The following is a 17,565-nucleotide window of genomic DNA, read 5'->3' as shown; positions in this document are numbered from 1 at the left end:
AAATGTATGGAGGAGGCAGATTTTGAATTCCCCTTCATTTTTTGTCCAGGAGATAAAAGAAAAGATACGTATCCAATATTTTCTGAAAATCTTAACCAAAATGAAGACTTAAGAGGTATTTTTAGCCAAATACAGTATTGGCGCTTACAAGATCGTCGGCGCCTTGGTTTCTAAAGCACCAACTCCATCTCAATTCTATTAATACCAGATAGATGATTAGACTACCAGAAAGCCTGGTCTAATTACAAATAACTCCGCAACTTAAAATATGTTAGTCATCCCCTTAATTACCGGATGACGTCAAAAATCTCATGCTTATCTCAAGTTGCGATGAATTATTAGTGGCATGTTACTGGAACTTATTATGTGGTGAGCTGCCTCAATCTTTTTGTTATTAACGAACGGTAGTTTATCACGATAATATACGTAATTAAGAGTGGTATAATTGGATAGGAGAATGTGTGATGTAATATTGCAGTATTGTTATAGTTCAGGATACAGAATGTATTAGTTTTTCTCGCGTTGGGTTATTGCTCGAGAATTGTTCGATCCTCTGCGTTCTTTTTAGGATCTCTCCGATCTTTTAGTAAATTTTCTTCGCCATCTTAAGGTAATGGTTATTGGGCTAAAACGCTCGAATGACATTTGAGATCTAGGAGTAGATGTAGATGTAGATACCTGAATGAGCTTTGCTCGGTCACTTGTTTTTTTGTTGAATTGCTAATACTAAAATTAGAACTAACCAAAAAGCACTTCGTTTTTTTATTGAAAAAAAGCGACATTTCTTTAACTTAATACTAACTAGATCAATTTATCGCCACCAAAACCGCTTATTTTGGCTAACCGCTAAAATTCGAAGAAAATTGTTGAATATCAGATTTTTGCAGCATTCTAAGTACTTCAACTTGTGAAACCAAATGACTCGAAGATTAAATGTACCTACTTAACTTCAGAAAGAAACGCAATTAATAACAATAATTAAGGAAAAGCTTTTCATAAAGCCTCTTAAAAACTGAAGAGGAGCCACAATAAAATTCATTTTCCTTCTATCCCCGTCGGCCTCTGTCCGATGAAATAGACGTAACTGTTAACCCTATAGCCAGCACCTACTTTAAGGCTCCTATTTAATTTTACAAAAGGAAATAATTTCTCAAGTCAGAGTAAGCTACAGTTTCATGCTGCTTTTGGGCAATTACTCTTGGGCTCGAAAATCGTGGAATACTTATTTAATTAACTTTCGTTGTAGGATAGCCTTTAGGGACACTCTCGGCGCAGTTCAATTGATTTCAACGGGGAAAATGTTTCCAGTTTATGAAAAAAAACGTGGTATTAGATTGGATAAGTTTTTGATAAAGTTTAATTGCTATTTGTCTTTCTCCAGTTAAATTTGAAATAGGTTGGATTGAAATAGTGAATAGTACGTGAGAATAATATGTTTGACAGCGATTTTAGGAAAATGAAAAATGAATTACCTAAAAAACCGGACCATCCAGACTGAGGTTCTGAGGTAACAAACATGAAAACATATAGAGGCATTGAGAACCTCCTTTTTGAAGTAGGCTGAAAATCAAAGGAACGTGAGGTTAAAATGAAACCTCTTCGCAATATATCACTGGCTCAAAAGGTGCGATGACAAAGCGTTTCCCTAATTTTGTAGGCGCAGAATCTTGATGAAACATCTCAAATAATCAGCACTCTGTCTTGACCTTTAAACGAACCAATAACAAAGGCGAGCTTCGAAAACCTTTAGGCCTGTGACGTAATACGTAGGCGTAGAGTGGTGCCGTTTCATTAGTTTATTTGCACAATTTGCGGTCGCCACTCCAGTGATAAGATAAGGTATCGACCGCGTCAATCCGTCACGGACTTATGTTGATGTCCTCACTGCAAGTTTTCGATGCAATACGGGTTTTCCACGCTTGTTATAAAACCTTTTTGGATTTTTCATGAAGTATTTTTTTATTAAAAATAGATTGAAGGTGTCCGTGACATACCTATTTATTAGCAAGAGTATGGGTCTTTAGCTAACGTGTGAAATCCACTCCATGATGTCTGTACGTGCTGTTTATGTTTTTAAAAGTAATCAAAATGCACGGTATTTATTTCGAGTACGCCGTTTCCATGCACTTTCAATACGTTACAATATTGACTCTAGGTGCGCGGTTCCAAAATGTTCTTATGGAGAAGAAACTTCATAAATGATACCATCTACCAATTTGATTTGACTATATATCCTATGGTAAGATACCGAAAATGGTTCTAAACTATCTTATACCTCTCAACAATATAACATTATATCGTTCACCGTTTCTATAAAGCTCCCTGCATCGTTTAGTTCCCACCAAAACCGCGAACTCTTAATTATTCATCGTTTTCGTTTCGTGTGTGGATTTAGTGGCGTCCGTCTTAAACTGGGGCGTTCGTTTGAGGGCTGTAAAAGTGCTTTTAGCGGAACTTATTTTAGACTTTTTATTCCACGTGTAGAACATTCTGGAATGGACTGGGAAGTGGAGCGGTATTTGTGAATGTACAAAGGGTTGTTAAACTCTTACTCTAACAGACTTAAGTATTAAGATGTTTAACTTTAATAACTAGTGGTGGAGAAGGCTCCATGCATATAGATTCCTACCGGCTTCCCTCTCGAAATATATGAAATACTAGCATCATTAACTAGTCCCTTGTCTCTTTGACTTTACTATTCTGTGTCATTAAGTGTTTGAAGTTAAGGGATTTAAATAATGCTATCAAACTTTTGCCCTAATATTACTATTGTTTTGGTTGTGGAAGCAAGATGGAGCGCGCTAAAATTAAAACAGTATTAAGAGGTCCCCAGGCCAGTCACAATAGAAAACGCAGATGACATTTCGTTCCGATAATTCACGTGACTTTGATCTGTCCTCTCCATATACTTCGTTTGGAGAGCAAGGATCATTTTATGTATAGCTAAAAAAGTAAGTAGGTACATCATAATACAGGCCTAACCTTCTCGGTATGATAAAATAAATCGATATTACGATCTGATTTCCTATTAAGCATAAACGAAATATTGGATTTGTGTGCGGTCTCGATAGCTTTTAAAATGTATTACACGTTTTATCTGATTCACTTAATCGGCTTACAGTGGGAGGTAAAATGTGGACCGACAATGTTATTCGAATAAAGATTATTTCGGCGATCTGTTTGTTGTTTGTTGGTAAACAAGACTTACCTATTTTTTTTTATTTTTGACCCTGAATATACTATTAATCCTAGTCCTAGGCACATCCAAATACCTAGTCTGTTGTTGTATGTTTAATGTGTGTAAGATGCAATGAAAAAAGCATTGCTTATAACACACATTGAATAAATGATAAATGATAAATGATAAATAGATGACAATTTGAACACAATGTTAGTATGCCGCAGCTTAGCAGTTGATGTCTGGTCTTGTAAATTTAATTATTATTTATTTGTGATTTTACTTGTACAAATATAGAATCTCTAAAAGAACGTCAGACCAACATAGTTGTAGATAAATGCACCAAACTGTACGACACAAAACAGCTTCCTTTAGGTTTCAACATCAACAGTTTTACCGAGACGCCAATAAAACAATGTGGAGATAGAAAACCTCGCAAACAATTTGAATAAAACCGTAGCAAAGAGTTAAACAGATTATGTCGACGGCGCGGGGCGACGGTGTTGCCACATTAAGCTTTGCTGCCCGACCGTTTGTTGCCACTGTTTAGTAAAACGGATTACACCTGCGGGTGATTACCGTCCCTTGTCTGTTGGTCTGTCTTGTTCTGTTTTAAATGGCTGTGATTTTATGTTGTTTTATTGAGGTGGGGAGGTGCTGTTTTTGCAGTTAGTACATTTTAAGTTCGCGTCTTCTCTGTCTCTCTCACTGTGGATGTATAACGTGATCTCTTTATTAAAGAGAGCCTTTTTTATAGAGTTAAAAGTGGTTGTCCCTGTTGAACCTAGTTTAATTTATGTGTTTTTTAAATTATTATTTGTACTGTGAACTATCTATCTACCTAGTTTTAATTTTTGTCTACAAGAATGTAATCTTACAGATTTAACAGATTAAAATCACTGTCAAGATGATCTTAGGCCGCGGCCGTAGCGATTTCGAATTTCGAAGGTATATAGACAACACCAATGTCCTTGACCGACCGCGGCGCGGGACAAATTATGAATATAAAAAGTACATAAAATTAAAAAATCGGTGCTAAAACTTGGGACTTCTTCCTAAGCAGTCCTCGGACCTTATCCCTAGGCTATCGCAGCTTCATTTAGACAACTTAATATTAGTTCATTATTCTATTTGCATAAATAAAGCTTCCATTAAAATAACCATATAAAGTTATGTAGAATTACTGAAGCGTTGGTATCGTATTAAAACCGTACACGCGGTTAAATTCTCATTTATACTTTTTCGTTGTTTCTGTTTCGGGTTATAAACCTAGAAATGTAGCCTGGCTTGCTTTTTTTATTTTTGGTTAAAATTTAAAATTCCAATCTGCCGTTTTGACGCACATCTGTGAACTTGTCCTTTGTGAAATGTGACGTTTCTTAAACGACTGTTTTAGGCCTACCAGAAATTAAAACATTTTTATTTTGCTATTTGTATCGTTAAAAGGCCGTAGATTTTTTTTGCACTTAGGTATGCCAATTGTGATTTTCAACTTTCGTTCTATCTCCGCTCTATCTAGTGTAAAATCTTCTTTTGAGCAATGGAAATTCAAACAGGTTGTGTTCTTTAAAGTGTGATTCTATCTTTCTTCTGTACTGATAGTCAGCTGCTAGCAAGCAAGATACGGACTCAGATATTCGCTATTATGGAACCTGCCGCATCAAAGAGCGGGTGACATACTCGGCTTAGCTGTCGAAAGAATTCAGAGTGTCGGCAGAATTGTAAAGTCCGGAAGCTGCCAGTCGTTCGTTTTGTAAGCGTCTTTTTGTATGAGATTTTTCTAGGGCTGTGGCTTATATTCTGTGTTATGGGGCTTCATGGATGAGATGCCAACTAGGTTAGATTTTCTTGCAGGTGAAGTGGGTAGAAATTGTAACAGTTTAGAGAATTATGGTTTTCGGGTAGATCTGGGTTTACAGAATCAAATCAGGTTAACAACAAAAAAAAATAAAGATTTTGATTTCTTAAACGGTTTACTATAAACAAACGCAAACGGACGCAATGATCTATAAGCAACTTGTTTCTTATTCACTATGTATGCCAATTTGCAGTAATGATTTTAAAGCGCTTTAAATATTTTGTGTGTGTGTGTGTAGATTTAAAAAGTTATAGGTAGTTGCTTCTTAGTATACACAGTAAGATTTCATACGAAATAACATGTGATATATATTTTAACTTAATATATTATTATATATTGAAATGAAACTACTTTTACGGATTTTATTGTTTATTTTTTGATTTTAGTTCTAAAATTAAACCGCGATAAAATCCGTAAAAGTAGTTTCATTTCAATGTCTAACATTCGCGTAAACCTTAATATTATCACGAACTATTTTTTTATGTATCATACATATAAAAATAGTTCGTGATAACCCTATAGGTGCATAAATAGCCGACTAAGCGAATACACACCGGCTGGCGAGCGCGAGAGTACCTCCTGTACCTCAACCTTATTTTGGTGACAGAACCTTTATTGAATTACAGATGATTGATCGTCGCCAAGTATATTGATAAATTCAATTAAGCCTCGATGGTTCCGTAGAAATTGTACAGGGAGTTATGGAATTTATTGTATTGGGATATATTTAGAAAATTCGATACGAAGGTACGGAGTAAAATATGTGAATCTGTAGAATATGAAGGTTCTTAAGTCACCTTAAATGAATAGAACGGTTTTTATTTCTTTAAGTCAACTAGAGGATAATGTATGTGTCGGTATCAGGAGAATCAGGCATGAATGTTAGTTAGGTTTAGCAAAAAAACACGTATTTTCCCACGTTTTTATACACTCACTTTTCTTCCTGTGTTGTCAATCCGTTTGGATTTTTGCAACTCCATTTTGAGGCATTTCCCGATAGATTTGGGTAGTTTCAAACCCGATGACAGTGCAATTTACAACTATAAAAGCGGGGGGAACGATTTTGATAAAATTTGAATGAAGCCAAGTTTAGAAACGTAGGTTTTTATATTTTTTAAATCTATTATTTATATTGCAGTACTTTCAATGTAGAGTCAAATAGCTCATACCTACGCAATACGATATGAAATCTGTATTAAATAGTTTATAACGTCAACTTATATCATCACGTTTCACATATTCGTACGTATGTATAACACACCTGTAGTATCCTGATCAGATCAAATTTCCTCTCAAAGTAATAGAGGTACAATGCGGAATTTCGGTTTACCAAACTTAAGAGATAAGGTAAACTGCGTACTAGTTCTGAGAATATGGGTAAACGGTTGTGTAGTGTGTTGTTGCACAGATGTAGCCAAAGACATCTGTGGAAAGGTGCTTGCGTGGAATGGTTTTTGTAAACTTGACACACTTTAAACACGACAGAGATTAAAAGAAAATGAGAACTAGTAACATAATAAAGGAAGAATAGACTGGAATGGTTTGAAAATGGAATAAAATTAATACGTTTTTTTATGATGCGACGGTTTATTCGAAAGAAAACAGCTACGTTAAGATGAAAAAAAAAATTCATAATTTATCAAAACAACCTACCTACACTAATAGTCTGACATTAAAATTTTGTTTTATGTTGACATAGCTCTAGTCTTATTCTCTAACGGCCGCTTTCTATATTCGATCCCGAATCTAAGATTCCGATCAATCCAGATTTTTTTCAATCCCTCGATTGAACTTGAATCTGCATTTCTTTAATCGATCTCGTCTCGAAATCCATCGAAAAAAAACGGATAGATCGCCCTGCTAAACGTTTTGTTTTACGCATGTGCAGAAAAAGTACTTCATGATTATTAATGAGTAAAAAGGTGTTTTTTTTCTTAAAGCTTATCTATTTTATGTATAATCACTAGAAATTCCACAAAATACAAAAATAAAAGATTGGGAAGTCGTAGCGGTAAATACTATAATTCTACCTGAAGATTAGAAAAAGCATAAACGACAATAAACGTTTATTGACCAGCAACGGAACGTCAGTCAATCGAAAAGTTGTCAGTCAGTTTGACATTAACATAATATATTTTAAAATCGCAAGTTTATTTGTTGTTTGTTTTTCCGTTGTCTCAGGTATAGAATAGAATACAGCGGCAATATTCGAACGCGTTCAGAATAAGTTCACGCGCCATCTGTACAAGAAACTGTATGGGGTGTATCCGTTCTACCTACTCATGGATCCCACTCTGTTTGTTCTGAGCATGGTTGGCAATGATCAACTGTATATGAGACGGGAGTTTGCACTGGTCGTCTTCTTGGTGAAGGTGCTTCGTGGAGTGGAGAATCACCCGGAAGTATTGCAGCGCTTGAGCGTGTGTACCGGACCGCTTCGTGTGGCGGCGGCGAAGCCCGCACCTACAGCGAGAACAAATTTGCTCGCCAAAGCACCTCTTAAAAGAGCTCTCCACACCACCAACTAATAATGTAATGTGTTGCAATTTTTGTTTAGTTTAAGTTCTAAGTTGTCGCATTAGGGTAAACCCTGTAATGATACTTCATGGTTTTAAATAAATAAATCAAAACGAGAATATTATAATCGTTATCTATTGATTCCAGTATTACAGATATTGGTAAAAGTGTACTTAGTACACAAAAACTATAAAACCGAAAGAAAAAAAGTTTAAGCGTCAGCTTATGCTTAGCAATCCAAAAGAATTACTGAGCGATGGTCTTCAGCTTAAATCCTTGACCCCCGTTTACAAGTAAAGTACAGAAAAAAAAACAGCCACTCGATACATCACAATCACAATTACAAATTTTGAGGACAGATTTTGTTCGTCTTCGCTGTCACTACTATCCCAGTCCGATAGCTGAGCTAATACTTCAAGATCGCTATCACTATCACTTGAAAATATTTCCATTTTCACAGATTTCTCAGTACAATCCATAAAAATTTGGGGATCGCGATTATAGATCAAAAACGTCGAAAATCGATTTGTCAAAACCAGAGATCGGTTATAGAAAACGCATAACTGTCACTTTCATATAAATACCAATCTAAAATCTCGATCCGCCCTCCCAAAGATAGATTGAAGAAAAAGATCGAGAAAACGATCCATGGATCGGTTATAGAAACACTAAAAGTTGAAAATGGATTCAAATGTCAATCTCGATCCGTAAATTAGGGATTGAGATCGAATATAGAAAGCGGCCGTAAACCCTTAGCTAAATAGAAAACCAAACTTTAGTGAAAAAATGGTTGAGGAATGGATAGTGGAATACCGACTCATCCTTATCAGAAAATTTTACTCAAAGTGCATTTTTCCATAGGTAATCATTCCTATTATTTTTTCCAGAGCCATGTCGTTGCTCACGGGGTTCGTGGTGCGCTCGCGCACCGTCGCTGGCAGCTGGCTCGGGTACGTGTCCCGGTCCGATCCCCGGGGAGCCCTGCCCGCCTGGCTGGTTAACAGGTGGGTTTTGGTAAACATTGAAACAAATTTGAATGAAAATCATACAGTAAAATATAAAAAGCAATAAAAAAGAAAAATCGTGCCACTCAGTCCTTTCACAGATTTGAATTTCTGTTGAAACTCATGACAAAAGTATAAAATTCCTAAACACTAGTTTATAAAGAACTTTCAATGATTTCCAATTAAAAAGTAAATAGCTAGAAAGGGCAAGCGCCAATTAAAATCAAATTGTCCTCCAAGTGCATTTATTTTGCTTTGTTCCTGTATAAAAAAAAACTTATCTCTGTTGAAATACATACATAATATGCTTATAATTTGAAAACTATCTACGATCACCTAGAGTCACAGCCCAGCTAGCGCCGCGTCTAGTCCAGCAGCTGCATGCAGCAGCTCGGCGCTACCCCGGCTGGAAGGCGCTCACCGACCTGCCCTACCACAAGCCCTGGAGACACCCTGAACAAGTTCCACCGCATAGGATCTCACTTGACGATGTAAGTTGAGTTTTGGACTAAGTAAATAGGTGAACGAAGAATGGAACTTTATCTATGAATACAAGTGTGATAACGTCTAACAATATTTTTTTGACAGAAGAGGTGGCCCAAACATAGGCAATGTTAGTATAGTATGTGGTTTTCAAGTAGCAACCCTCTTTTCAATCGACTTCAGACAGGAGGAGGTTCTCAATGTGCCGGTAGTTTTCTTATATTTGCTATCTCGTAACTTCAAACAAGATGACTTCATTTCACGAGGAACAAGTTTAAAAAAATCACGGAGGACTCTGGGGTATGAATAATGAAATAGCCTTAAGTACACAAAACTAAGGGACTTCAAACATAATGATTACATGAATATAAAAATACAGAAGCTATTTCATAGCATATTGTCACCTCGTCTTTTCCTGTAAAGAAAATAGGGTAAACGTTCCAATTAAAGAAAGTAAAGACGTCGCGTGACAGTGACAAGTTTGTAATTCGTTCCTAGTAGATGAGTAACATGCTTTGTAACTAAGTCTACCTTTATAGGAACTAAAGACAAAGTGCTTGAGCAATTACTATGTAAGGAAGTAATGGAAAAAGTCCAATTACTGCTTCCAGGCATCGATAACGATGTTCAAAGAAGGAGAATTACGTTGTTAGGCAAGCTTTTATGACTTTATATGGTATCAGGTTGCATAGAATCGTTTATAGGTGGTCTAGCTTTAGGGATACATGAGAATAAATGGATGTTTTCCAAAAAAACATGATTCACTAGAGTTTAGTTAGCAAGTAATGCACAATACACCACATTGGCGTATTCTCGATATAAAACTACACTTGTAATGACATTCCCTTTTTACAAGTGATTCGATCAGTGCTTGAGGGAGATATATAATTTGTATTTGAGATATGTATTTTGATAGTTTAGACAAATATGCTTACATGTATCAAGTATTATTATAACTTGTTATCCGTGTTTAATCCTAATCTGAACAATACAATCCTCCTTACATAAAGCAAAGCAATCAAATCAACAAAAACGTCCAAAAAACAAGGCTAGTTAACGAGAATCTAAAAGAATAAAACTTTTTAACGAGCTCACTTTACCAAGTTGTTCCATTTCCTAGCATCCCCCTCATCAGTATTTACTGAGCCTAACTTACAAATATATGTACGTGTATAGAGGAGATCTCGTTACGTAAACATTAGGGAAGCCTTTGAAAGAGCCCTTCAAATAATTCGCAAAGTAACTCTGGTTTCGCAAATCCCTTATTATCGATTATTGTTTCTAACTTGCCCAATTCTATGTGTCTGAGTTGTGACGGATTTATTTCTTAGATTTAGTTTTTATCTTCGGTGTATTACTGAAGTACTTATTTTGGTGTGTTGTGTAGGTTGATTTTGTAACTTTCTTCAAGATTGTATAAAGTCTTAGGACAGAAATATTTATTAACTTTTCAATTTCTTTTTTCAAATAGTAAAGTTTTTGTTACTTAGCAAATGTCTTTCGCTTTGATGAACAGCATTTACGTGTCTACCTATATATATTTTTCGGATTTTCATTAGAACCTTAACCAAGTATAATATAATCATTTGAATTTGCCGACAATTCGGCAGACCAAATCCTCAAACATATTATATTTCTGTCTCTATATCCCTTCAATTGTAGTCTTCAAACCTTCGAATAATAATGTAGGCGTGATGATATAGCAACGATACAAAAACCTCTGTTCGATCGTCGACAAAATTCGTGACTACGCGACATCATGTGCCGTGAATTTATGACTATGCAAATGTTTTCATAGCATAATATTACAATCACCCTTCACACGTAAAATGCTAATGATACACCTCGTGCATAATGATATATTGTTTAAAAGTTAGGTTAATTAAAAATGTTACACCAGAGTGTGGTTTCACTAAAAGTCGAACAACAATTTTTATTTTCATGTTATTTTTTAGATGTTATATTTGTTCTCAGCGACAAAGTTTTCGCTTTGAAAGCTTGTGTGTTAGTTGAAATGGGGTATTCATTTGTTTTAATTAGTAGTGTGAATGAATAGCAAATGAAACGCGTTACACGATATGCCACTTACTTACAGAGCTAAGACATTCAAATGGCAACAACAATATAATTTAAAAGTTGGGCTGCTAATGTTATAAATTGTATCTCTTCTTTCAATTTCAGTGTGTTGACCCCGACGCCCCACCACCACCAGAGGAACCGAAACCAGATACATCAAAAAGCAAACTAGTCGTGCCACAACCCAGGGAGATAGAAAGCCACAGCGTTGAAGACCTAGGAGACATATCCTCAGAGTTCAGCGTAGAAGTAGAAGAAGACACCCTCGACCACCAAGACCCAACGAAGAAGAAGGGAAAGTTCTACAAACTTGTCAAGTCAATGAAGAACAGAAGGAAAAGTGTGCAGGTGGCGAAGAGTGCTGACAACCTCGTTGACAAGCCTTTAGAAGAAAGGCACGAGAAGAAAAAAGGGTTCAAGTTTCATAGGAGATTTAGCCTGAGTAGGGGAAAAGAGGATTGAGCTTAAGCGAGTTGTGAATAGGTAACGAATTGAATTTTGAAAGGAGTTGTGAAGCACGTGATGCGGATGATGTATAAAGATACTGTCAACAGACAAATGCTTTGTTGTTCTGTGGAATGTCAGGCTTGGCTTGCTTTCGTATCGGTGGTACCGAAGCGGTAAGCTTTATTTCAAGTATCAGCTGTACCATGTATCAAGGATTCCGGTTTGGGTTTCTATGGATCGCCTATACTTCGTTTTTCTTCGTCAGATGATTATGGTTTATTGGAATTATAATTGTATATTACTTCAGAAGATTTCGTGATCGTGTTCGCTCGTCACGTGGTTCACAGATTCCTATTGACGTTATATCATTGACGATTCATCATTTGATCCCTTGAAATGCCAAATAATCACGACATTTTCGTTTTTCTGATCTTTTTCATTAAATGCTTTGATTGAAATAAACTCTACTAGTATTTTGTTTGTTTCTTTATTTTATTTCATTTTCAATTTCAAATACACTCACTTTTATTGCAGTTAGGTTCAGGAATCTCCAGTTGGTTTCTCGGTTGTCAACTCTGTCAAACAAAACATATTAAGAAAAAGTAAGAAAAATTAACCCCTGACGGTAGAAACTTTCACACTCATATTTTTTTATCAAACATACCAAGAACACTCGCCCATAATTCACTTTTAATACAAATCAAACTGAATTTAAGACCGACGCGACAAAAATATTAAACCTCTTTTTTTTTTGTCGGGGGTTAAACAGACATATTATGAATCGCTTATGTCGAAAAGAGTCGAGATAGTCTAAAATCCCCCAGATTGTAACAATACGCATAATCGTGAAGCGGATTCACAATTGTTTAAGAAACCCCGCTAAGCTTCAGCTCATGATAAAGGACTTCCGTTGGGACCGAAACTAGTCGGGCGATCCCGTTAAATACGCGTGAATAAACGTTCTTATACAATTATGAATACGAATAATGTTTAAACATATCCAAAAACGCACATTTCAGACACTAGTTAATACTTCTTTAATATCTATGACTAGCATAAATCTCATTCATTCATAAAAATTATTTTCTATATCAAACGGGAAAATGTGTGTACCTTCTTTTGCTGGTTTCATGAGTAGTTTAATTTTCCTTTTATGTCATCGTCATTTTCATTAGTAATAATAACATTTTGTCTGTAATTCTGTATTTTATATATTTTATGATAAAGACACAGATTAGCTAGTCAAAGGATAGAGTAAATACAAAATACTAAACTTCTTGATATTCTTGTAGTTGTAAAAGTTATGGGGTGCAATTCATGTCATATTCTTTTTATGTTTAATTATTTTGTCTGAGAAGTCATTTGTATGAATTTTACGTCCGAATGAATTTAAAACCTATGTTTATGTGTGTTTCACCAGAATAAAAAATGTTTTGAAAAAAAAAAAAATCTCATTATGATCCAAGTTAATTTGAGTTGTCTGTCTTATTATTGACATGAAATGTATCCTCCAGTTATCGTGAGCTATTTGTTAATGTTAAATCTATAAAACAGAGAGAAAAAGAGAGATGCGTAAAATATCATGTTTTGTATAAAATATTAAGTAAGACGTTGATGTAGCTGTTATATTATAACGTAAGGTAACATTTGTATTAGGACCTTCTTTGTTTCACGATCTCCTTCAAGCAATTAAAAAAAACAAGGAAAACTATTTGAAAAGAGAACAGAAAACCCATTTGATTGATGGTCCATTCAAAAAGATGGAGTGCGTTTTGTTGTTAATGGAAATTAAAATACCTTTCTAATAATTCTAATGTTTTGTGAATTAATAAATTTTACTTTTATTACAGTTGATAACATTTATTACTCATGAATAATGAGGAAAATGTAAACTCAACTCTTTTATTTTTTTATTTAACCGTGCCAGTATACTTAAAGGTAAGCGAGATATAAAATCACTGTTTACAAGTAAAATGATATAAGAAACAAATCACGTTCGTTATCAAAAACAGACTATTGTTGAAACACAATAAGTTGGATAACAACAATAGCTTTTTTCATGGAATCGAAAGAATTCCGCCTGAGTATGAAAAGATTAGTGACACTTTATTTTTTTACTTACATTTTACCTACAGTAGCTCACTTTTTTATCAAGTTCAAGGTTTAAGCAATTGTATAATACTGGCGATAGAATAACAAAAAATTTTCGAGAAATTGTGTTTTGTTTTAAATTGATTTGAAGGAAAATTACTAAATTTAATTCATGGGGTTATTAAATTTAGCCTTATTGAAGATGATTTAAAACAGGTTCTTGTTGTTTAACGATGTTCAATTAAACGGGCATGATGACCGGATACAATTAAGTGAATCTATTAAATTCGCAGATTAAATTAAAAAATAACGGGATTTAATCATTTGCTTAAAAAATGCGGATATCATTAGCCCTACTTCTGGTCTCTAAATTTAGTTGTAGGCACAATTAAATTTAGAGAGAGATAACGATATATATCTTTAGCGTACTGTCTTGCTTCTACAAGAGTTACAATATTTTTAAGAAATAGTAAGTCTCTGCCACACGACTAATAACATGATCACTATTTGAAGTCAAACCTAGGTGTAAATAAAAATATGATAAAGCTGAACTGTGTTTGTTTAAACGCGCTAATCTTGGAAAATACTGGACCGATTTGAGAAATGATTTCAGTGTTAGACAGCTCATTTATTGAGGAAGGATATAGTTATATAACGTCTCGCTATGATAATAGAAGCAGAGCAGTAAGGGAGAAGTTGTGTGCACAACAAAACTATAAATATGATTTCAAAAAATAATAGCTTATGTATTCAAATTCCGTGAACGGTGTCGCGCGCTGCAGCTAGTTGAATAAGAAGACAGCTGTCGTGTGCGGAAAAGAAAACAGGATATAATTTAGCTTATAAATCATTATATCGCTTGGCTGTTAATACATGTATAATTAACATATTATATTATGCTATAACCTACCTATATTCTACAATATAATATTCTTCGTACTGTCTAATACGTTTATAATGCGTGCCTTCAATATTTTATCTTTGTAATTCTATTGTATTTACAAAAAGATATCATTTTCACTCTAAGATTAAATTTTAAGCAAAAATATAAATTGACAAAAAATATTCACGGTAGATAAATGATATTTCTACAGTCGTAAAAAATGTATGTTGACAGGAAAATTGGGTGATGATGACATTTCTATTTAACAGGTCACGTGACTTAAATCTGTCATGCAGCTCATAAATTTATCGATGTTGACATTATTAAAAGAGGAATACTAGAAATATCATTTGTAAAAGTAGAAAAGGTGATTTTTATTAAAAAAAAAAATGATGAAGAAATGTACAATTTTACGTCTTGTGATAGTGAAAATAATATCTCTTATTTACGCAGTTTTGGTCAAATGAATAATCAATAGACTAAGTCAGGTATATTATTTCCAATATTCTGTATTCTATGCTGTTTTATATTTATGTGCTCAATTTTGTGTAGAATTCTTGTTCTATTTGAAAAATAATCCACCATCATATCAATAGTAGAGTTGTCAAATAGTTGTTCTCTTTTTATAAAATCCTAATTTTACTGTTGTAAAATATTAATGGTGAAAAAAATTAATGGCAAGCCAAAAAAAAGAAAGATAGCAATATATAACGTTTTAATGATTATCCCTAACAAATTAGGTAGTCACATAACATAAATAGTTTCAAAAGGATGTAGTATTTGAATAAAACCTAGGAAAGTCCAAAAGACAATAATGTGCTTTCAATATTTCGATCATTTCTTTCCTTATTAATAAAATTAATTTGATTGGTAATATACTCTTAGAATCTACAAAACTCCTTGGCCCATAACTAACTAAAATTCTTGTAATAATACTTATCTGTGAATGAAAAAATAATATTTTTGAACTACGAGGTTAAAAATTCAGAGCTCCTAAGTCGAACTTTCCAAAAAGACAACCTGTCTCTACATTCGATTTGAAAATGAAGAGGACAGCATGAGGCTTACGAACGACTTATAAAGAAGAATTCGCCCTTTTACCACATAGTTCGTAATTACTTATCAATCCAGTTATAAGTGTGAAGCTTCGCTTAAAATAATGACTCTACATTTCCGACTCTTCTTATTTTCCATAAACTTACAGGATTCGTACAAATAAAAAGCCTTCAGAGAAATGACATTCCTACAAGTGTTAACAATTAAAAAGCTTGAATGTATAGAAGTGACAGATCCAATTCCCATGACTTACTGGAAGAAATGTCAATTCCATACATTTGATCGATTTCTGTAATTGTAAGCACTTATAGAAATGTCATTTGACTCCGGGGAGTGGTAGCTTCTATCTAATTTTCGTAATGTAAATAATATTATGTAGGTGATGAATAATTTATGTGCACGCTAGAGGTGTAGTATAATGGTGTATAGTTTTTATTGTTAAACTTTTAATATCTATGTATGTCAGGTTGATGGCTAGGACAAAGCGTATACCCCTGGCTGTTAAGTCATCGCTGTGGCGAATGCGTGACAGCGAACTAGAGTGAGCGTTGTCCTTATTCCACTGCGAAAATGTCTCATTAAAATTTGGTGGGTGGTCTTTTGATCTGACTTTCATTTTTTTTTGTATTCAATCTACAACCGAAAATATAATTAAGTTTAAACTAATTTCCGATGACAATGTGATGTTCTAGAATTTAGTTGATCACATAACTTGTCTACTATTCAGCCATTTATGTTCTCAATGAATAAAGTTGTTGTATTTTGCTAATTAGATGATACTGCACCTCGACAAATATAACATAGTTACATTATCACGCGTTGAGTGTTAGAATGTTTATAATCATGTTACTGTTCTATTTGTTGAGCCGATTAGTTTTAATATAGAAAATATACATTATGGCGAAATCCTATTTGTTTTATTGTTGTTTTAACCTGAAACCTTGAAGGTAGCTCCAAATATTTGTTTGTCTGTTACGGCATGTGCAGACTTATATTATTACTAGATTTTTCGCCATTAGATGCGTTGTAGGGTCAGCGAAACTGGATGCAGCCCGCTGGTAGTTAGACTATTAAAAAGAGCTACTTAGTCCTTAGTCCAGAGTACACTGATAGCCGAAAGTTTGAGGACACCACGCCATAACCACGGAGCGCGACGTGTCGTGGGTTCGATCCCCGCGTAGAAAAGCTGTTTGTGCGATCCACGAATGCTTGCCCTGAATCTGCTGTCTTGGTGCAAGTGATTTGAACTATATGTTAAATTAGGTACGTTTTGTAGAATAGTATAAAAGTCCAAAACAGATCAGGGTCTTAAGTCTGAACGGCCCAACACGAATGGACCGCGGTCCGTCCGTTTGTCGTCTTTCTAGAACAGGATCACGAGATCGCCGTCCGGCTCTGGTATATGTGAATTCCTATGATATAACTAGGTATCATCATCCGTGGCCACTAACATTTAAATAGGAGATGAGCTCATCACATAAATATCGTATCCGAATGTTAGGAATTGACGCGATTTACGGCCCCCAAAGCCCACCTACCGGTCAAGACTCGTGCCTGACAGTGGAAGGTGTTCGTATCCCGCTGATCACCATGAAGTATCTTGTCCTCGACGGGAAGATCAATTTCCGAGAGCATTTCAGAAGGCTGGCTACCGTAGCTCATAAATCTATCATGACAGATGATTAAAGCAGCAGCCGTGTTAGATTTTTTCATTTTGGCACTTGCGCCGATGGCTAGTATGCATGGCCGACAACGCCGGTCACAATGTCTGCAAATAAATCGTATTCCCGGCAGGATTCAACTTGTGCCATTTGTTGATAACGTAGATAGTCATCTAACTAGTAAACCACGGGTAAATACCACGTGACAACTAGTCATTGATAGATGTTAGCAAACATTAAATAATCTAGATAAGATAGCTTAATAGTCTTAATGTATATTTGTTTAATTCGGTATTAAAGTAATAAAAATG

The 17,565-nt window shown here is 34.8% G+C and overlaps 1 protein-coding gene across 1 annotated transcript in view; it reads left to right on the top strand.

Moving 5' to 3' along the window:
• LOC113497339 (START domain-containing protein 10-like) overlaps nt 1-12,041 on the top strand; it is a 48,448-nt gene extending 36,407 nt beyond the window's left edge. Inside the window, exons 6-8 of the mRNA XM_026876860.1 lie at nt 8,441-8,557; nt 8,898-9,048; nt 11,222-12,041. Of these exons, the coding sequence (XP_026732661.1) occupies nt 8,441-8,557; nt 8,898-9,048; nt 11,222-11,578 (625 nt within the window). The 3' untranslated portion in view covers nt 11,579-12,041. The remainder of the gene's footprint in view (nt 1-8,440; nt 8,558-8,897; nt 9,049-11,221) is intronic.
• Nucleotides 12,042-17,565: the final 5,524 nt, after the last annotated feature.

Source organism: Trichoplusia ni, chromosome 9, assembly GCF_003590095.1.
Source record: "Trichoplusia ni isolate ovarian cell line Hi5 chromosome 9, tn1, whole genome shotgun sequence".
Lineage (NCBI taxonomy): Eukaryota > Metazoa > Arthropoda > Insecta > Lepidoptera > Noctuidae > Trichoplusia > Trichoplusia ni.
Note: the sequence above shows the minus strand (reverse complement) of the source record. Positions and strands in the feature narration are given on the sequence as shown.